At 39.7% G+C, this 22,622-nt stretch overlaps 1 protein-coding gene across 2 annotated transcripts in view; it reads left to right on the top strand.

The window, feature by feature from the left end:
• The first annotated feature begins 720 nt into the window (after window positions 1-720).
• The window catches only part of LOC136866195 (trypsin-1), a 150,452-nt gene continuing 128,550 nt past the window's right edge, over window positions 721-22,622 (top strand). The window contains exon 1 of one of the 2 annotated variants that reach the window (XM_067142940.2): window positions 721-874. In XM_067142940.2, coding sequence (XP_066999041.2) covers window positions 763-874 — 112 coding nt within the window. In that variant the 5' untranslated portion in view covers window positions 721-762. The remainder of the gene's footprint in view (window positions 875-22,622) is intronic. The other variant, XM_067142942.2, reaches the window with a different exon arrangement.

The following is a 22,622-nucleotide window of genomic DNA, read 5'->3' as shown; positions in this document are numbered from 1 at the left end:
TGTGTCAAAAAGTGAAAACTGTCGTAAGTTTCCAGGCATATAACCATACAAATACATAGATATTTCAACAATTGTAAGACAATATACTTTACGTTTTCTGTATATATACGACACTAATAAAAGGCAGGATCACAATTAGATGAAAAGAACTTAGCCTAGAGTGTAAATAACTGAATGATAGTGCAACATTTGTTGAAAAGGTTAAATACAAGCAAACCTCACAAAAAATAGTGTTCAATTATTTTTTCAGTAAATTTGTTACCTACCGGTATATCCATGGAGAAACATTTAAATATGGCGCAGTTTTACAGACTAAATTCAAATGTTTTATTTTCCAATTACCTTATTCCGTAATAGATTTGATCTAATTTGTTGAATTTTAGAAAATTCGCACGTGCTGTTTAATTTCGTTAAGACACATCTCATTTTTATTTGGGAGGGGGTGTTGAACCCCCTAACACCCCCCACTGAGTACGGCCTTGGTTATAACTGTAGAAGAGATCACGATGATTTAACTAAGGACAGAGAAATATAAATCTGTACGAACACGATTCTAACATCTGAAACTAAAGCATGAACGCGAAAACAAGAGGAAATTACTCACGATAAACATTTGTACTTTACTTGTGTTATGAGTAATTATTCACTGTACAACGAAAGATGAAATAATGAGCTGAGGGTAATAATTCTTTGAAAGTGTTACACGGAATGAACAAGTCGTGACCCACGTGCTGAAGCAATAACACCCAGAGGCTATGCTTTATGAAGGACGAGAAACTCTGCACTGTACATCATAAGATCAGAACTGTCACCAGCATGATCTCCCTGACTTCATTTTTGTTCGTAGTCCTACTGGCTGCGGTGGAAAACGCAAGTAAGTTCATTTTTCTATCAAGAGCCTGATATGTATTGACTAGTGACAAGAATTTACCATTATTCAGAACGAATGTTTGAGTTTTAACCTCGTATGCTGCTTCAAGGTTATTTTTAAGGACGACTAGTTGTACCACATGAATTTACTCAGATTCAACACTAATTTCTGGTAGTAGTCAATATAATATGTGTGGGTATTGCTAACTTGGTACAGCCCTTGTAAGGCAGACCCTCCGTCGAAGGTGGGCGGAATCTATCGTGCATTGAAAAATGCTTGTTATGTTATTGTGGAGAAGATTTGTGTTGTGTGCGGTGTGAAAGTTGCAGAAATGATGACGAGCCAGGGGAACGAAACTTTTAAGATTAAATTCTCCAACCCGGCCGGGAATCAAACTATGCGCCATCTGGACAGAAGGCCACTACGCTGAACATTCAGCCATTGAGTCGTGGTACCAGATAATAATATTCCACCATGACGAGGCTTGCTTGCTGTGTGTTTGTTAGGACCGAGCTCGATAGCTGCAGTCGCTTAATTGCGGCCAGTTCCAGTATTCGGGTGATAGTGGGTTCGAACCCCACTGTTGGCAGCCCTGAAGCTGGTTTTCCGTGGTTTCCAATTTTCACACCGGGTAAATGCTGGGGTTGTACCTTTATTAATGCCACGGCCGCTTCCTTCCCACTGTTAGCCTTTTCCTATCCCTTCGTCACCATAAGACCTATCAATATCGCTCTGTGACCGTGCGACGCAAATCAAATCGTAATCTATATCTATTCTAATATTATAAAGAGGAAAATTTTGTATGTTTGTTTGTAACGAATAGACTCAAAAACTACTGAACCGATTTTAAAAATTACTTCACCTATAGGAAGCTATATTGCCAGTGAGTAACATGGGCTGTATTTTATTTTCAAAACAATTCGAGGTGAGGGGGGGGGGGGTAAGGATGGGGAAATATAAAAATAATAGGCTAATATAGGCAAAATATCGAATTTGGCGTATAAGGACGAGACAAAGCTCAATTTAATCCCCTTGACCCAAAGAACAAAACTCGATCAGCCCTACGGGCCCGAAAACCATGTTTTAAGGCCCTAAAACCAACCGTTACGGAGATATTGGCACCACACTACCCTGCTTTAGGAATCGGATAAAGAAATGAACTGCCGTAACCATGGCAACGTCAGCTCCAGAATTCTACAGCAGCGAAATTATCTTATAAAGTTGAAGGTGGTCCGCTGTCTGTAATTCCTTTTGTTTTGCCAAATTTTCAAATATTTATCCGTTTTAGGTCAAATCAAGACCGAATCGGTGGTTTTTACTTTTCGTGTCTGTTTGTCTGCTTGTTTGTTTGTTCCACCATCGCGTCGAAACGGCTGGATAGATCTCAACCAAACTTCATATTTAGAGTATACTCATCCCGGGGAAGGTTTCGATATGCATATCATTTTAAAATCGTTGAAAAGACGGGGGTTTATAGGAAAAACACAACGGTTTTCCTCCATTTTCTCTTATACTATTGATTTTCTGTAAACTCTGTGGATCGTGTGTGAATGGTCTCTTCATTATAAACAAACTTTTGTTATGTTCATAATTTACTTTACTCTTCAAATGACGGAGAAATTTACTATTTTCTGTCATTACCATGCTCTGCATTGAGTGACCGACAGACCGACAACGAATATATGGGTTACCATGGCAACGTCTCTGACTGCTTGCCAGCAGGGAAGTAACGTATTGCCATTTTCCTCATCATTCCATTAAATTCGTGGTTGTTCCTTGGGTAGAAAGCAAGAGAGTCATTCTGCGGAATATTGGCAGAATATCATTGGAGGTTATAACCGTCCTCAAATAGCTTAAGTAATAACACAAATATTCATCTTCTTATCTGATTACCTAAGAATCCCTGCGCCTAAATTTCTCTCCGATTACAGATTTCTTATATCCGTAACTCACACCGGCATAATTTATTGAGGAGCGTTTGATTTTTCAATAGCCGGGCTGAGTGGCTCAGACGGTTAAGGCGCTGGCCTTCTGACCCCAACTTGGCAAGTTCGATCCTGGCTCAGTCCGGTGGTATTTGAAGGTGCTCAAATACGTCAGCCTCGTGTCGGTAGATTTACTGGCACGTAAAAGAACTCCTGCGGGACTAATTTCCGGCACCTCTGCGTCTCCAAAAACCGTAAAAGGGTAGTTAGTGGGACGTAAAACAAATAACATTACTGTATTATTATATTTTCCAATACATTCACTTGGTATTTACATATTTGTCGTCATCCGGATGTCCTCAGTTATAATCCATTTTCTATTAATTTCAACTTACTAAACTGTATTATTTTCTTCCTTAATTACCACGTATGTATGCGAGTGCTAATCCCGAATGCTGGACACTCTTTTATTTGAGGAAATATTCTAAGCTATGCAAATGTATAACTTTTGGCCCAGGAAAATTCCCAATTATGGACACAATTTTAACGACGGTGCAGACCTTCGTTTCGGGGTAATTGGTGGCTAATCAGTAAGTCGTATCACAAGTCAGAAAGCAAATGACGTTTCATTTTGGAGAGATCTACAACTTTTGTCCTATGACTTTTCGTCGTATTTCTATCCCTAATACGTTAAATATAGCTGTATTTCTTGATTTCAAGTTGATTTTGTACTTTTACACGTATACGTTATCATTTGGCACACTTATAGGAAAGGTAGAATCATGACATTCGGCACGCATATTGACATGACCATTGGCCATGTTATAGCCAAATTTTATGATTCTAGCTGTCACATGAGTATCAAAAATAAAAAGTAGGATATGAAAACTGTACAAAATGTCACCCCATTCAATGACTCTAAATCAATCTAACCCATAAATATAGAAGATACGAGAAGATGTCATAGGACCAACCATGTAGAGCACTGAATGGGGCGTCTGATGGTGTAGTCCGTTTGTAGATACATCGTACAGTTTCAAAGCAGTAACTATCGAAATAAAGGTCTGCACTTCTAGAGTGTGTCTGTACATTGACAATTTTGGCGAAATTTCCGTACAGTTATCCGTTTCAGGTGTAATAATGACCATCTGCATATATTCAGTTTTGGTGTCTGTCTGTTTGTTTGTTTGCCTGTTTGTCTATAACTTGGAAACTACTGGATATATTTCCACCAAACTTGATATTTAGAATCCACCTGTCCTTTGGTAGGTTTTAGGGCAAATATTGTTTCTAAATCCCTGAATTGACTGGGGGATTACATGAAACCGAAACCGTGATTTTGCACTCCCACAAAATATACACAACCAAACTTAATGTAAATTTACCTGCCTTAATGGAAATTAATTTCCAAGCCTTTTTCCTCATGTGCATCATTTCAATACGAGGACTAATAAGGGAGATGCCATTAACGGACCGTTTTCCGGTACAAGTCCCACCGGAATTAACTCAAGAGCGGATGCGTGTAAAGCGTATTTTTTACAACGTTAAAGTACTGAAGATATTTGAGTCAAACTTTACATTAACATCCACCTGTCCAACGGTAGGTGTTAATCGTCAATAACATTTCATGTTCCCGGAATGGACTGGCGGTTTATAGGGAACCGAAATGGTGATTTTACTCTTAGACAATATATACAGTACAAGACCAACCTGACTGGAAATCGACCAAACGTGATGGAATTCCATCTCTAAAACTATTTTTCATGTGCATTTTTTCGACAGGAGGATTAATAAGGGAGATATCATAAACGGTCCGTTTTTCAGGTTAAGTCCAATGGATATAGCCCAAAAGGTGTTGTACGTGGAGCAGGTTCCTTATCTATCTATGTAAATAAAATCGTAACGACTGTGTGCCTGTACGTTGACTATTTTGGCGAAATTTTCGTACAGCTACACGTTTAAGGGGTAATAATGACCATCTGCATATTTTTTGGTTTAGATTCTTGAATGTCCTGATTTTTACACTCCTCACCGAAAACCCAGATTGCGGCATAATCTGCCAGTCGAAGAAGGATATTGAAATTTGGCAAAATTATACGTTTTAGCCTGTAACGGACGGAAAACTTCCAAGATCTTTAAATTTTTCCCCTTTTATCCCGAAGAATATCGAAATATGGAGGCAATTTTAATGATGGTGCAGACCTTCGGGAAGTATTATCACATAACGGATGGCACAATCCCCCTTCAATTTGGAGTGATCTACAACCTTGGTCTTACAACATTTTGTCGTATTTCTATCCCTTTTACGTTTGATTTTTCTCTATTTCTCCATGGTAAGTAAAATTCGACTTTCCACACACATAATTCATACCTTCCGCCACTTATAGGAAAGATAGAATCATCAAACTCTACACGAAAATTGGTCCATCCAGTAGCCATATGTGAGCCAAATGCTATATATGTAACTGTCACTTAATTATCCCAAAAGCAATGCAATGTGAGATAATCTTACACAAATTTTACCCTATTCTACGTTTCTATCTCAATCTGACCCATGAATAGATGGGATATCATAAGACCAGCAATTTAGGCCGCTAAATCCGGCGTCTTATGGTACAATCCTTTCTCGATATGATGTACCGTTTAGCAGCAGTTAATCTGTAAATGAAGGTCTGCAATATTGTAAACAAGCACATACTTTCGTATGTCGAACTATATATATTCATTGATGTCGATTTTGTAGCGATCGAGAAGGGGTGTGTCTGCACTGTAATCAGTACTCCCCACACCGACTTTGACTGGCAGTAGGAATAAGATCCTTCTCCAATTCCTGTGTAACTGGCATTAATAAGGCAGGCCTACCATTGTAATGAATAATTCACTTCTTGATTTGACTTCCAGAAGGGAAGGGAGCATGCAGTTTTGTTCAAAACTCCCCTTACCCGATTGTATTTGGCTGTAGGCAAGCGTTCCCGCAGTTATAAAAATATGTACCCATCTAAAATGTGACTGGTATTAGGCACACTGGCCTGCTATTTTGATGGAAACTCACCAACTTGGTGTGACTGGCAGTAAGCTGGCTGGCAATTGGAAAAGGGGCCTGTCATTATAATAATAACTGCACAAATCAATTTTGACTGGTTGTAGGGAAGTTTCCTGCCATTATAATAAAAGCTCCTCAATTTGTAATATGTCTGGAAGAAGGAAAGGGGGGCTGCCATTGTAACGGAAACTCCCCAAATCGATTGTGACCGCTCAGTAGCAATTGAGCCTGCAGTTATAATGTAAACTTCCTAACTCGATTGTGAATTGCAGTAGGCAAGTGAGCCTGTCGTTATCATCACAAATCTGTAACAAGCACTTTACATTGGAAACAACGTATGGGGACCTCTCCATGCTGTTTCTCGGATAATGCTGAGAGACATGCTATTTGAAAACAATCTTATTTACTGCATATACAGTATTTACTTCAATATTCGCATACAATGCAGAATACCGTAGCGAAGCACGGATACATTTGCTAGTCTACAATAAATCACCAAAAACCTAACACGTTACCGGCATGAAAATTAATATTTGGAATCTCCTTTAAAAACAAAAGAACACAAATATTCGTTTTCGAAAAATCCACTTAACGGGGGGGGGGGGGAGAAGTGAGGAAGGAGTTGAATTATTTATATGAGGATACATATATCTCAAAAAATGAAGATGTAACAGTTTTTAAAATTGACACTTGGAATTTCCTTTAAAAATGAACACACTCTTTTTGGAAAATCCACTTAAGGGGGTGAAAAGAATAAAAAAGCGGGTGATTTTTTAAAATGAGGATCTTCTTCTTCTATCGCTTTACACACACCTGTCGGGTTGTGGGTGCGAACTGTGTCGCACATGTGGTTTTCACCCTGTTTTACGGTTGGATGTCCTTCCTGACGGCAACCGTCTGTGTAGGGATGTAATCTATACTTCTATACTAATATTATAAAGAGGAAAAAATTTGTATATTTGTTTGTAACGGATAAACTCAAAAACTACTGAACCGATTTTAAAAATTACTTCACTTTAGAAAGCTACATTACCAGTGAGTAACATGGGCTGTATTTTATTTTCAAAACAATTCGAGGGTGGGCGACGAGGGGGAGATATAAAAATATTAAAATAATAGGCTAATATAGGCGAAATCGAATTTAAGATATTGGAACCACACTGCCGCTGCTGTTGGAATCGGATAAAGAAACGAACGGCCGTAACCATGGCAACGTCAGCTCCAGGGTTCTACAGCAGCTAGATTATGCATGTACGTTTGGTCATAGCTACCAACCAAAATTGATACACATATGACTTACTATCTGGAAAAAATAAACTGTTGTGAAGACTCTCATAGCACTCCTTTGGGCGGGGATGGAAAGGGAGTGAAGTATAAAAATAACAGGCCCGGAGATCTCCGTAGTACAGCGACCAGCGGTTGCCGCCGGGCCTCCGTTTTTACGTACTGGCTTAGGTTTCAGCATTTTGCGGAGTCTGTTACCTATAGTCTGTTACCTATTTTCTATCAAATCATGGAGTAGTAGGATCACTGATGTTATTAGTGCTGATATTTTGGTCCACTTTTACGATCATTGTAACCATGAAAATAACCTATATACTGTACACAATTGTCAAGATGGTGCGCCCATGACATAAAAGAATTCTCAAAATTTCTACTCATATTCATTATATGATGTGCGACATGAGTGACAAGCCCTGAGAATTATAATACTCGATAATTATAGTAGTTTCATTTATGCATCGCGAATTTCCTTGATCATTTGTAATAGTTACGAAATGTCGGATCAAATAAATACATTCAATAATATTTTATATTTGTGGTACTATCTAGCGGAAGTATACTTACACTAAACCTGCAGCTTGGTGAAGGAAGCAGGTATATCTAGGTAGGAATGAAGGAAAAACGTGGTAGCGAAAGATCATAGAGGTCGACGCTAATTAGGAACTAATATTTAGAGGCTCCATGAGGAAAATAAGAAGAAGATATACTATAATTCCAAACATGACAAATAATTTCTACCTACTTAATTAAATACACCAGTGATATAAATATCAAATGAAGTCAGTCACACCCATAGTATGAGTAACTAAAGCTAGTTACTGATAACCCGTACGAAGAACGGGTACTTCTGCTAGTAGGCTATATAAAATTAGAGTTTTGTCTGTACTCAAATCCCACGGTACTTAATGCTCTTGAAAGGGCTTTGGCCTGCCCTGCGACCGCTGCACAGCCCGAAGGCTTGCAGATTACGAGGGGTAGTGTGGTCAGCACGACGCATCCTCTCGCCCGTTATTCTGGGCTTTTGAGACTGAGTTTTTTCTGTACATTGCTCAGAATTTAAAAATGATTGTATTTCTGTACCAGTCGTGCCCACAGTAACAAGGAAATGCACGTTTTAATTTTCGGTAATGTCTGTCTGTCTGTCTGTCTGTCTGTCTGTCTGTCTGTCTGTCTGTCTGTCTGTCTGTCTGTCTGTCTGTCTGTCTGTCTGTCTGTCTGTCTGTCTGTCTGTCTGTCTGTCTGTCTGTCTGTCTGTCTGTCTGTACACGCATCACGACAAAACGGCTGAAGAGAATTTAATGAAAATCGGTATTCACAGTCGGGGAGAAGTCGCTATAATCTAGGACATAAATAATTTTATTCACGCTGAGTGAAATCGTAGTTTAGGGGAAGGCCTAAAATGAAATTCTCAAACATTTATGTTATTAGAAGGAAATCGATATGCAAAGTCTGCGTAATAAGTCTGTATAATATAGACTATAAAAAACTGTATTCACGCTGAGAAAAATGGTAGTTTAGGAGAAGGCCTACAATTCAATTCTCAAACATTTAAGTTATTAGTGGTCTTATTTTAATGAAAATCGGTATGTAAAGTCGGGGAAGAAGTTGCTATATTTTAGGCTATAAATAATTTTATTGACACAGAGTGAAATGGTAGTTTAGGGGAAGGCCTAAAATGTAATTCTCAAATATTTTTTATATAAGTGGCCCTATCGATAAATACTACATAACTCAAGTTATATAGTTTTAAATTTCCGATCATATGTGTCTTATACATTGCTACCTTACCGGCAATGATCATAGAGACATTTATGAATTTGGATTTTTGTAAAGTCCATATCAGCGCCGAGTTACGAGAAAATGTGTAAAGAGAATTTAATAAAAATTGGTATGTAAAGTCGGAGAATAAGGAACTATAGTCTACGCTATGAATACTTGTATAAGACACTCGAATATCACAGAGTCGAGAGGAAACTCAATGTGAAGGCCTACAATATAGAAAGCTCATAAAATTTATCAACAATAACATTACATTGACCATTGTTTTTTGTGATGTGCTTTGTGTCTTCTGATGCCGCTAGATAGATTACTGCTGACTTGACTTACTTGACTTATTTCCTGTATCTCCTACGTGGAGCATAGGGCATCAATGAACTTCCGCCACCGGACTCTGTTCTGCGCCGTCGTCCTGATCTCTGTCCAGGTCTTCCCTCCTTTCTCCATCCCTTCTGCTATTACACTCCTCCTCCATGTGTTTCTTGGTCTGCCTCTCCTCCTGCTACCTTGCGGGTTACATTCCAGGGCTTGTCTTGCTATGTTGTCTTCATCTCGCCGTAATGTATGCCCGATCCACTTCCATTTCCTACAACGCATCTCAATATCAATGGGTATTTGATGTTTTTTTCACAGTTCTTCATTAGAGATTACTTGTGGCCACTATAACCTCAGGATATTCCTCACACTTCTGTTCAAAAATGTTTGAAGTCTGCTAATCAGTTGTTTGTTAGTCTTCCATGTTTCACACCCATAGAGCAGTACTGACTTGACATTTGTATTGAAGATGCATAGTTTGGTACAGGTGTTAAGTTCCCTTGATTTCCAGATTGGTCCCAGCATTGCAAATACTCCTTTAGCTTTATTTATTCTATTTCCCATATCCTCTATAGTTCCTCCCTCAGGGGTGACTATACTTCTCAGGTAGAAAAACTGGTTGACTTGTTCGATCTCTTGGTTTCCAAAAAATAATAGTGCCTTGTTTCGGTTATTATAGCGCACCTCCTTCGTTTTCTTTCCATTTATCATCAATCCCACCTCTGATGCTTCGATTTTTAAATCATTCGGCTTTGCTTCCATATCCTTAAAACTGTTGGCTAGCAAACACAAGTCATCCGCAATGCCCAAGTCCTCCAACCTGCCGTAAGTCCCCATTGAATTCCTCTTCGGCGATTCATTGCCTTCTTCATCATAAGATCCAGCACCATCAGAAATAGTATAGGTGACAGCAAACATCCTTGCTTAACTCCGATGTTTACTGGGATGGGCTCAGACAACATCCCCTGATGTAAAACTTAGCATGTGTAGTTCTCATACATTTCTTGAGTTATCTTTATAATTTTCTTTGGAATCTCAAACTCTTTCATGGCTTTCCACATCTTCTTCCTCATTACACTATCAAATGCCTTTTCAAAGTCTACAAATAGTAGATACAGTGACGATTGCAGCTCCGTGAATTGTTCTATAATTATGCGCAGTGTGTAGATCTGGTTTGTACAGGAGTAACCTTCTCTAAATTATGCTTGTACTTTCCTCAGCCTTGAGTTAACTCGCTTTTTGATCCTATCTAAAATTATTCGTGAGAGTACCTTACTTGGTATCGAAAGGAGGGTAATTCCTCTCCTGTTATCGCATTCTAATAAATCTCCTTTCTTCGGAACTTAATCAACAATCCTTTCTTCCAATCTGTGGGGATCTTCTCTTCTTCTCGAACCTTCTTGAAAAGTGGAACAGAATCTCGACTGAAGTACCCACATCCACTTTCAAGGCCTCCGGTGCGATATTGTCCATACCTGCCGCTTTGCCATTCTTTAGTTGTTTAATGGCCCTTTGGATCTCTGTTCTTGATGGCGGTTCTATACTGATAGCAACATCTCCCATCACGACCATAATATCCCTTTTCTTTGCTTTTAACAGGGTTCTATGTAGCTGACCATAAAATTGCTCTTTTTCTTCTTCTTCTCCTGCCTCTGTTGGTGCATAACACTGCACCACTGTAATTGGTCTTACTCTTGATGCAAATCGAGCTACTACAATCCTTTCTGAGACTGGGTACCATTCTATCAAACTCTTCCTTGTCTTTTGAGTGATCAGTAATCCAACACCCCCTCTATGTTCTTCTTCTCTTCCTGAGTACAGCAGCATGTCCCCTTCCTGGGTCTTTATCTCACCGAACCCAGTCCATCTTGTCTCAATCAAGCCTAGTATGTCCAACCTGTACCGCTTCATCTCCCTAGATACTTCAGCCAATCTTCCTGCCTGCCACATTGTCTGTACATTCCACATTCCAATTCTCGTGTCCGATTTCATGCTAAAAGTCAAATCCATTTTATCCATCTGGCTTCTATTCATTGATGTTTCTGTAATAGGTTAATCTCGGGCGTGTAGGTTATTGGGCTTCAGCACCCAAAGCACTCAAAAGTAGCCAGGCCTACTGATTTTCTGTCGGGGTTTCATCCCTTAGCCTTTGAAGTTCCCACTTCTGACTACAAGGCAGCAGTTCCTGTTCTATTTTCCCCGAATAGGAGGGTTGCCTCGTCCGTCAGTTCCACCGTTCCGAAGTCCGTCTTCTCCCTCTTCACTGCCTTTGAGGTCTTCACCGTAACCCTGGCAAGGGACTCTTACATGGGACTACCAGCCGGGTCAGCTGGACCAAGGTTTTTAAAGAGGTGTTACTCCTCTATCACTCGCCCCTTGACCTGACTTGTGACAGGCAGAGCCTGGCTTCCCAAACATTGGGCCCAGGTTGGTGGTTTAGGATTACTGCTGCGTACCGAATATTTTTTTAAAATTTGCTTTCCGTCGCACCGACAGGATAGGTCTTATGGCGACGATGGGATAGGAAGGTGCTAGGAGAGCGAATGAAGCGGCATTGGCCTTAATGAAGGTACAGCCGCGGCATCTGCCTGGTGTGAAAATGGGAAACCACCGAATACCATTATCAGGGCTGCCGACAGTGGGATACGAATCCACTCTCTCCCGGATGCAAGCTCACTGCTGCGTGCCTTTAACCACGCGGCCAACACGCCCGGTGGGAAGTAGCTGGGGAGTTAGATAACTTCCTTCTTTAGCACGCCATTCCTCTGGTTCATAAATTTTTTTATACTACTGGTACGTTACGCACTGGTTCATCATAGTATTCTTGCTATTCAATCCCTATTCTGAGGCACTGATTGGAATGATGAGTGTGCATATTTAACGGAATAACGGCAGAGGAGTGTTCGCGGCTCTCTGCGGCCTGGTCTTCCCAGCTCTGGATGGACTTTTAGATCGGCACCGTAGTACAGTTCGTTAAAGGTGAGAAAATGTGCGGTTTTTCGTTTGATCGACTATTTTGTACTATGACACTGCTTTTAATCGCTACAAAACTACTAACGTTTTTGTAATGACCAATGTTCACTTCACTTATGAAAACCACAGAGTAGTCTTTGTGAAAATCCCGTAGCGAATCACGGGTACATCACCTGGTCGAAATGTAATTTTCTCGCACGCAGTCCAAGACAAGGCTCCATTCTTACACCACACATTACTGAAAAGCTTGCCCTGCACAGATACAGGTACGCAACCCATACCTCATGGACACATCGTCTACTGGAATTCAGAATTTAAATTCCACACGTTGTTTCGCTGATTTTACTGTTAAGACTAATGTTATCTACTCCGTGTGTTAATTCTTAGTATCACAGGAATTCGGCGACGGTGAAAAGGCAAAAGAGCTAGGAATGGAAATGTCACAGCGTGGCCTTATCTAAATAAAACCTGGCATTCGTCTGGTGCAAACATGGAAACAGAGGAAGAATATCATCTGTGAGGTCCATGCAGTGTCCGGACATTTGCCGTCACTGAAGTAAACTTGTGGCCACTCAGTTCCCCAGTAGACACAGGAGATTTGCGGTCAATGCAGCAGGGGTGGGCTTCATTAGCTTAATCTCAGGGCTCCTGCTGGCTCACTTCGAGAACAACAATTTTCTCTCACGCGAATTATTTAGAGACTGATACCTTCAGCCATCACTGTGGACATTACAATGCTTAGGGATGTACAGAAAGTATAGGGAAAGTCAACATGGAATCGTCACCTGCGTGTGTCTGAAGGAGAAGAACAAATCATATTATTCTTTGGAACTATACAATTCTCCTCCCCTGCGAACCATGTGACCTTGCCGCGGTGGGGAGGCTTGCGTGTCCCAATGAAGCAGATAGCCGAGCCGCAGGTACAACCATATCGGATGGGTATCTGTTGAGTGACCAGACTAACGAATGGTTCATCGAAAGGGGGGTAGCAGCCTTTCGGAAGTTGCAAGGGCGACAGTCGAGATGATTGACTGATGTGGCCTTGTAATATTACTCAACATGGCTTACCTGTGTTGATACTGCTACACGGCTGAAAGCAACGGGAAACTACAGCCGTAACTAACTCCCGAGGACATGCAGCTCTCTCTGTATGAATGATGTACTCATGATGGCTTCCTCCCGGGTAAAATATTCCGGAGGTAATCTAGTCCCCCAATCGGATCTGCGGGTGGGGACTACACGAGAGGGGGCGATCATCAGGAAGATGGATACTGACATTCTGCGAGTCAGAGCGTGGAGTGTTAGAAGTTTGAATCGTTGTGGTAGATTAGAGAATCTGAAAAGGGAGATGGATAGACTAAAGTTAGATGTAGTTTGTATAAATGAAGTACGTTGGCAGAAGGAACAGGATTTTAGAACAGGCGACTACCGAATTATCAACTCAAAATCAAACAGGGGACATGGAGGAGTAGGTTTAATAATGAATAAGAAAATAGGGCAGCGGGTAAGCTACTACGACCAGCATAGTGAAAGAATTATTGTCGTCAAGATAGACACCAAACCAACGCCCACCACAATATGCCTACTAGCTCAGCGGATGATGAGGAAGTCGAAAGAATATATGAAGAGATAGAGGTTTTAATACAATACGTAAAAGGTGGGAGACTGGAATGCAGTGGTAGGCCAAGGAAGAGAAGGTAATGCAGTAGGGGAATTCGGACTGGGACAAAGGAACGTAAGAGGAAGTCGGCTGGTTGAATTCTGTACTGATCATAATTTAATCCTTGCCAATACTTGATTCAAACACCACAAACGACGGCTGTGTACGTGGACGAGACCTGGAGACACTGGAAGGTATCAAATAGACTTAATTTTGATTAGGCAGAGATTCAGAAACCAGGTGTTGGATTGCAAAACTTTCCCAGGAGCAGACGTGGACTCTGACCACAACTTGTTGGTCATGAAATGCCATCTGAAGTTAAAGAAATTGAAGAAAGGAAAGAATGCAAAAAGATAGGATCTAGACAAGTTGAAAGAAAAGAGTGTGAGGTATTGTTTCAAGGAACATGTTGCACAAGGACTAAATGAAAAGGCTCAAGGAAACACAATAGAGGAAGGGTAGATAGTCATGAAAAATGAAGTCAGTAGGGCTGCTGAAGAAATGTAAGGAAGGAAGAAAAGATCAACTAAGAATCAGTGGATAACTCAGGAGATACTAGACCTGATTGATGAACGACGAAAATACAAGAATGCTAGAAATGAAGAGGGCAGAAAAGAATACAGGCGATTAAAGAATCAAGTGGATAGAAAGTGCAAGGTAGCTAAGGAAGAATGGCTGAAGGATGTCGAAGGTTGTATGGTTCTAGGAAAGTAGAAGTTGCATACAGGAAAATCAAGGAAACCTTTGGAGAAAGGAAATCTAGGTGTATGAATATTAAGAGCTCAGATGGAAAGCTTCTTCTAGGGAAAGAAGGCAAAGCAGAAAGATGGCAGGAACATATACAACAGTTGTATCAAGGTAATGATGTAGATAATTTGGTTCTGGAACAAGAAGAGGCTGTTAATGCTGATGAAATGGGAAACCCAATTTTGAGGTCAGAGTTTGACAGAACTGTGAGTGACCTAAATAGGAACAAGGCACCTGGAATTGATGAGATTCCCTCTGAATTACTGACTGCTTTAGGAGAAACCAGCATGGCAAGATTATTCCGTTTAGTGTGTAAGATGTATGAGACAGGAGAAGTCCCATCCGATTTTCGTCAGAATGTTGTTATACCTATTCCCAAAGAAAGCCGGTGCGGACAGGTGTGAAAACTACCGCACCATTAGTTTAGTATCTCATGCCTGCAAAATTTTAACACGTATTATTTAGAGAAGAATGGAAAAACAACTTGAAGCTGAGTTGGGAGAAGATGAATTTGGCTTCAGAAGAAATGTAGGAACACGTGAAGAATCCTGACTTCACGTCTGATCTTAGAGGATCGAATCAAGAATGACAAGCCCACGTATATGGCATTCGTAGATCTGGAAAAGGCATTCGATAATGTTGATTGGACCAAGCTATTTACGATTCTGAAGGTGATTGGGATCAAATACCGAGAACGAAGAATTATCTACAATCTGTATAAAAATCAGCCTGCAGTAATAAGAATCGAGGGCTTTGAAAAAGAAGCAGCAATCCAGAAAGGAGTAAGGCAAGGCTGCAGTTTGTCCCCCTCCTTTTCAATGTTTACATAGAACAGGCAGTAAAGGAAATCAAAGAGGAATTTGGAAAGGGGATCACAATCCAAGGAGAGGAAATCAAAACCTTGAGATTTGCCGATAATATTGTTATTTTATCTGAGACTGCAGAAGACCTTGAGAAGCTGCTGAATCGCATGGACGAAGTCTTGGGTAAGGAGTACACGATGAAAATAAATAAGTCAAAAACAAAAGTAATGGAGTGCAGTCGAACGAAGGCAGGTGATGCAGAAAATATTAAATTAGGAAATGAAGTCTTAAAGGAAGTAAATGAATATTGTTACTTGGGTAGTAAAATAACTAACGATGGCAGAAGTAAGGAGGACATAAAATGGAGATTAGCACAAGCAAGGAAGAGCTTTGTTAAGATAAGAAATTTGCTCACTTCAAACATTGATATAGGAATTAGAAATATGTTTTTGAAGACTTTCGTGTGGAGCGTGGCATTGTATGGAAGTGAAACATGGACGATAACTAGCTCAGAAAGAAAGAGAATAGAAGCTTTTGAAATGTGGTGTTACAGAAGAATGCTGAAGGTAAGATGGATAGATCGGATCACGAATGAAGAGATATTGAATCGAATTGGCGAGAGGAGATCAATTTGGCTAAATTTGACAAGAAGAAGAGATAGAATGATAGGACACATCTTACAACACCCAGGACTTGTTCAGCTGGTTTTCGAAGGAAGTGTTGGTGGTAAGAACGGTAGGGGTAGACCAAGGTATGAAGATGACAAGCAGATTAGAGCAGATGTAGGATGCAATAGTTACGTATAAATGAAAAGGTTAGCACAGGCTAGGGTGGCATGGAGAGCTGCATCAAACCAGTCTATGGACTGATGACTCAAACAACAACATAAAATTCTGCAATTTATGAACGAAGTATAAAACATCCCAATGTATATTGTGTGAAAATTGGATTAGATCGGATGACGGGTTTTCTGAGAAACAATGTTTAAAATTGACGCACGGTTGAAACACAATTAAAAACGGGTACTTTATGCGTTCCACCTGCGACAAAGAATATTAATATAATTACAAATTCAAAGCCTAATGTAAAAAGAAACGAGGAAACTGATGCCGTCATTGGATTTCCTGTAGGTCTGTTGGTTACTTAATGAACAACCTCCAAACTCGAGTATATAGAGTATATTGTAAGTCGGTTGACGGTAAGTCATATGTCATAGAATGCTGATTCTCATCACACTTTATCCAGAATGTTACTCTAGAACGATCGAGCAGGATCTCAGGAAGGTTAGAGGGGATATCCCGAGATTATGCTAATGACAGCCACCCCCTGCTGTATTGACCGCAAATCTCATATGACTGCTGAGGAATTTCTGTGAGTGGGCACAAGTTTATCTCAGTGACCGCAAATGTCCGGCGACCGCAAATGTCCCTGACCGCAAATATCCGGCAACCGGTCCATACTGGAGTTGGAACCCATCGTGTCCCGAATGCAAGCATGTAATTCCACCACGCTGTTACATCGCTTGCTGAGTCAAAGCTTTACATTCTGCCTTTTGTACGTTTTCTTTCCACTTTATAACTAACTTTCATATCATTAATTCGTTTTCTAATAAAGCCGTGAATTCGGTTGGTAAGCATGATACCTTGTTTTTTAAAATTATTCATTTTAAAATATAAATATTCTTAATAATGTGTTAATGAGTGTTCTAATGAATGTGTTCCAAGTTTTTATCTCTCACTACTGGCCTCCAGCTATTATGATATAGGCCTAAACCAGTTCGGACCTAATCCTGCAAAGACACAAGTTAGTGCCTTTCATTTGAAAAGCAAACAAGCACATCAGAAGCTGAAAGTCATGTGGTCAGGTACGGAGCCACAGTTCTGAGACACTGCGAAGTATCTGGAAGTAACGCTTGACGGAGCTCTCACTTTCAAAGAAACACGGTATGAACTATCAGCGGAGAGTCTCCACCCGGAATAACCTGTAGCGCAAACTGGCTGGATCGAAGTGGGGTAGTGAACCATAAACTATACGCACATCAGGAATGGCTCTGTGTTACTGGGTCGAAGAGTGTGTATGTCCTGTTTGGTACTCGTCATCTAATGCCAAACAGGTGGATCTGGCCCTCATGAGACCTGTCATTTGGTGACAGGCCGTAAGTCTACTCCGGTTGACATGTTCCATCAGCTTGCAGAGGTTGCACCGCCACACGTTGGAAGAAAAGTGGCTGCTAATGGTCCTGCACTCACAGCTCAGAGACTGTAGTCCAGGAACAGTTTTATACGAACATTAGAGTAACTAACCGGATCGACCGAATGAAGCCCGATTGCAGCTATGGAAATAAAAAGGCCTCCCAACACCTCTGGACAAACAGAAGTAGCTGAATGCTTACCACCTGTGTACAATGTGGCCTGGACAACGTGTAAATCCTTTAAAAGATTGATATCAGGTATGGGCAGATCCAAAATGACCTGAACAATAAGGTGTTACATCGATGCTAACAAAATCATGCGTAAATGCGGGGAAAGCCATCCTGTAAAGCACATGCTTCAGTGTCCACTTTGTCCACCCTCCCGTACAGAAGATAAACTTTTTCAAGGTATACAAAATGAAACTGAGATAGCACAGTTGTGGTAGAAACATGTGTAATGTTACCGAGTATAATTTTAACTGGATATTCTACATATTTGTGATACGAGAATAATAATAGTTCGTGGAAGTTACTATTTATTTTGGAATGTGAAATTAATTTGTTTGTAATTAATTAACAATGAAGGTGAAATTTAAATTAATTTCAAATAGTTAAATCACAAGAAAACTTAACTTAAAAGTCAAAATGAATATATTTCTGTTTACAAGACGAGGTTCAGAGAATATCAACAGAATTATTAGTTACCATACATCACGGAATGGAGATAAGACTAACTATATATTTGTCTCCTTTTTAACCTGTGTGTTAGTTGTGAATCTAGGTATTATCTACATCTTTAAAACACTTTCAAAAATAAAAATAAGAATGTGGCTCAAGGAATGTTACAATACTGTAATACATAATAGACTCAGGAAGCTAGAAATATGTTGACCTCGTTTCCTTTTGGTATTCTGTACATCAACTGGCGTCAGATAGTTTGGGAACATATTCCTAAAACAAAACATTGGAAAAATGATCACGTGTACATAGTCCTGAATATGGTTATTTTCAGCGGCTACGCTACTTTATTGTTAACACAGAAGGCGACAGCGCCAGTGATACTGTTAAGGAAGTTATTTTAAAAACATATTAAAAACCTGATTGAAGTGGCCTCCCCTACTCGTAATAGAAGAAGTCCACGGATTATATCAAGAGATTTACGATTTGAATTTGGTAAGCGGTGTTTAACATGAGTGAGATAGTTTAACATATATCATGGTGCTAACATTATACAACAGACGTGATGATATTCACACAAAAGTAAGGCTAATCTTGGAGATATAACGCCGTCTCAGTAACTGTAGTGGCTGAACAACACAATATCCATCAATAAAGACACAAATAAGCACGACAATACTTCGCAGGAAATGAAGAAAGAACAGTCAAAGGATATAGGGAACATGAAGAAATGGCTGGAAGCAAAGACAGAAGAAACGATGAACAAAACGTGTATCAATGAGAAAGAAGTAGAGCAGTTAAGAGGGAAAATTAAAAAAATCAGAAGAGGAGGTGCTGAAATTGAAGAGAATTATGCAACAGGAGAGAATAAAGAAATCCATATTTTTATATGGTGTTCACGAAGATGAGACTGAAGGCAAGGTGGACGTAATTTGTCTAGATTGAGTCAGGAAAAGAGCACTATAAAATCTCACTCATGAATTAATCATCATAAATAAAAGTATTAATTCAATTATTATTATTATTATTATTATTATTATTATTATTATTATTATTATTATTATTATTATTATTATTATTATTATTATTATTATTATTATTAAATACCTGCTTACTTCCAATATTCACCAACATTATCTTGGTTAGCACTCTTAAATCATGCCTTAACAATGATCGATCGTACGTAACTCCAACCTATAATTTCCGTCATATCTAATCAGTACGCGTCCGCATAAATGGCAATAAATTATAAATATATTTATTTCATGGCTAACAATTATTCATTATATTACTAAAATTTGGAGTGCACTGATTAATTAGTATTGTAGAAGAAATCACGAACATGAAGACTCAGCACACGGCTCATCTATCAGACACCGTTGCAGGAAAATCATACATTACAAAGTTCCACTAGTAGCTGCAGCATTCATCGAACGAAGAAAGATTTTATTGTCAGCATTATTCTTCCTTGTTGTTGTTCTTATTTTTATTTTTGAAAGTGTTTTAAAGATGTAGATAACACATAGGTTCACAACTAACACACAGGTTAAAAAGTAGACGAATATATACTTAGTCTCATTTCCATTCCGTGATGTATGTTAACTAATAATTCTGTTGATATTCTATGAGCGTCGTCTTGTAAACAGAAATATATTCATTTTGGCTTTTAAGTTAAGTTTTCATGTGATATAACATCGTGAAATTAATTTAAATTTAACCTGCATTATTAAGTAATTACAATCCAATGAATTTCACATTTCAAAATAAATAGTAACTTCCATTATTCTCGTATCAGAAACATGTAGAATATCCACTTAAAATTACACTCCGTCACATTACACACAGTGAGAGAGGACGTGTTACGTAGTGCGTGCCGTGAAGTATGGTGGGAGTTGAACGGTACCGGGCCGCGATTGGAAGGTGGCAGTGGAAGCAGGAGAAGAATACTAAGAATGGTTTGGAGAGAAAAGAAAAGCTGGGAAAGATGGGTGAGGCGGCACTAGTGGCAGCAGTGATAGCTGTGCTTCTAATCATTGGGGGGTGGAAGTAAATCCCGGCCCGAAAATCAGTGTCAATTTCAGCTGGGAAGACTTGGCAGTAATTAAGGACATAGTGAGGGAAGTCATACAAGAAACCTGCCCTAGGGACGAGATGAAGGAAATGATGAAAGAGCAGTCAAAGGAGATAGGGAATATAAAGAAATGACTGGAAGCAAAGAAACGATTAACAAAGTGTAGCAATGAGAAAGAATTAGTGCAGTTAAGAGGGAAAATATAAAAAAATAGAAGAGGAGGTGCTGAAGTTGAAGAAAGAAGGAGAAGTATGCAACAAGGAGAGGATGAAGCAATCCATATTTGTATATGGTGTTCAGGAATATGAGAAGGAAGGTAAGGTGGACGTAATTTGTAAGGTGGTGAAGGTCAACCAGAAGAAGATGAAAATACATTTAGTGAAGTGGATATAGACGATGTGGAAAGAGTGGGTAAAGCTAAAGGTCGCAGTCCAATTAGAGTAAAGTTACTATCCTCTTTAATGGCAGAAATAGTGTTAAGGAATACCAGTAATTGACAAGGACACAAAATATGACTAATAAAGGAAGTGAAAATATGAAAACTTGGAAGCGGCATCTATGGAGGGCGATACATCAAGGGTTGAAGGCTAGTGGTGTTAAATGGAAGATGGTTTTGAGAGTGGTCGGTGTCAAAACTGAAAGCCATGAACGATTATGCCAGAACGGGGGGAGGAAGTGATGGCAAGGCAAGATGGAAGGAAAGATGCAGAGCGAGGTATAGAACGAGTGGAGGTGAGGAGAGCAACCCAGGAGGAAGTGGGTAGCGCAGTGCGTATGTGGAACAGTAGAGTCGGGAATTGGTGAGTGAGGGAGAATCTCAAGAATCTTTAAGAGCAGAGTGCAGTGGACAAGTGAACAATAAAAGTGGTGATATGTGTGACGAACAGAAAGGCAAAGGAGCTATGAGCAAAGGTAGAAGTGTGAGTCTAAAAGACTTGTGGGGTGAAAGGTATAAAGGTTTGGAGGATAAAAAGGGAAGAGAGCGACAAAAATTTTAAGAAATGGAGTCAGAAAGTGAGAGGGCTATGGTACAAAAAGCAGGAATAGCGGAGGAAATCTGGAAGGGGAGAAGGGTAAGTTACAACAAAATTTGAAAATAGGGTTTGTGAATATTGAGGGGCTGTTAGGCAAATAAGGTAATAAAATGGTTAAAGAAGTAGTGGAAGGTTACGATATTGTAGCACTCTTGGAGACATGGCTTGAAATGGGGAAGGAGATAGCATGTGAAGCGTTTGTGGTTAAGTATAAATGCAAAAGGAAGGAGCGGAATAAGGGGAGAGCCTCAGTAGGAATAGTGGTTCTAATAAAGGAAGAAATTAGTGGACTAGTAGAGGATATTGAGACAGAGATGCAAGAAGTGATCTGGATTAGATTTAATATGGGGAGGGAAGAAGGGAGGGTTAAGAAAATAAGTTTAGCATTTGCGTATTACCACCCTAAGAGTTCGTTATACACAAATAAAAACTTTTTCAGGAGTTATTGCTGGAAATTAGTATGATAAAAGGGAAGTTTGAAGAAGAAGATGGTATGTTGTTATTTGGGGACTGGAATGGGAGAATAGGGGAGCAGAACCCAGTGTACAGTAAAGAAGACGGAAGGGTAATGAGGAAAATTAGAAGAAGTGAAGATGCAGTCATAAACAATTATGGGGATAAACTTTTAGAAATGTATGCAGCGGGTAATTTATATATTCTAAATGGTTGGAAATAGGGCGACAGGAACGGGAAACTGACTTATGTTACAGAACAGAGAGGAAGCGTGATTGACATAGTAATAAGCTCAGGAGATATGTTAGAGGAAATCATAAGGATGGAGGTAAGAGATTGGATTGAATCACATCACTTTCCAGTGTGGGTGTTGATAAAAAGGAGGGTAGGGAGGGACAAGAACAGAGAGTTAAAGAAGAGGGTTGAACTGTGGAAAGGACATATTAAATATAAATGATCAGAGAAAGCGAAACGGGAATTGGATACAATAGTAAGAGAGGAGTTACAATTAGTAGAAATGGGTAGGAGGGTGCGTTGGAGGAAAACAACATAGATAGGGCTTTGGAACTGATTTTTTACCCAATCAAAAGGGTAGTATAGATTGAAAGAGGCAGGAGGAGAAAGAATAGAGTGAGAAAGCTGGTACAGTAAGGAGTGTGAGGAATTGCGAAATAGGGCTATGGATGTGTTAACAGAGTATAGAAACAAGGTGGGAGTGCAGAAAGAGAAGTTTTCTGTAATTTAAGGAAATACTACAAAAGGGAAATCAGTGAGAGAAAACAGTTATGGATGGAAGAG

The sequence above is a fragment of the Anabrus simplex genome, chromosome 3 (genome assembly GCF_040414725.1).
Source record: "Anabrus simplex isolate iqAnaSimp1 chromosome 3, ASM4041472v1, whole genome shotgun sequence".
In the NCBI taxonomy this organism is placed as follows: domain Eukaryota; kingdom Metazoa; phylum Arthropoda; class Insecta; order Orthoptera; family Tettigoniidae; genus Anabrus; species Anabrus simplex.
This window is presented reverse-complemented; position numbering and strand designations above follow the sequence as displayed.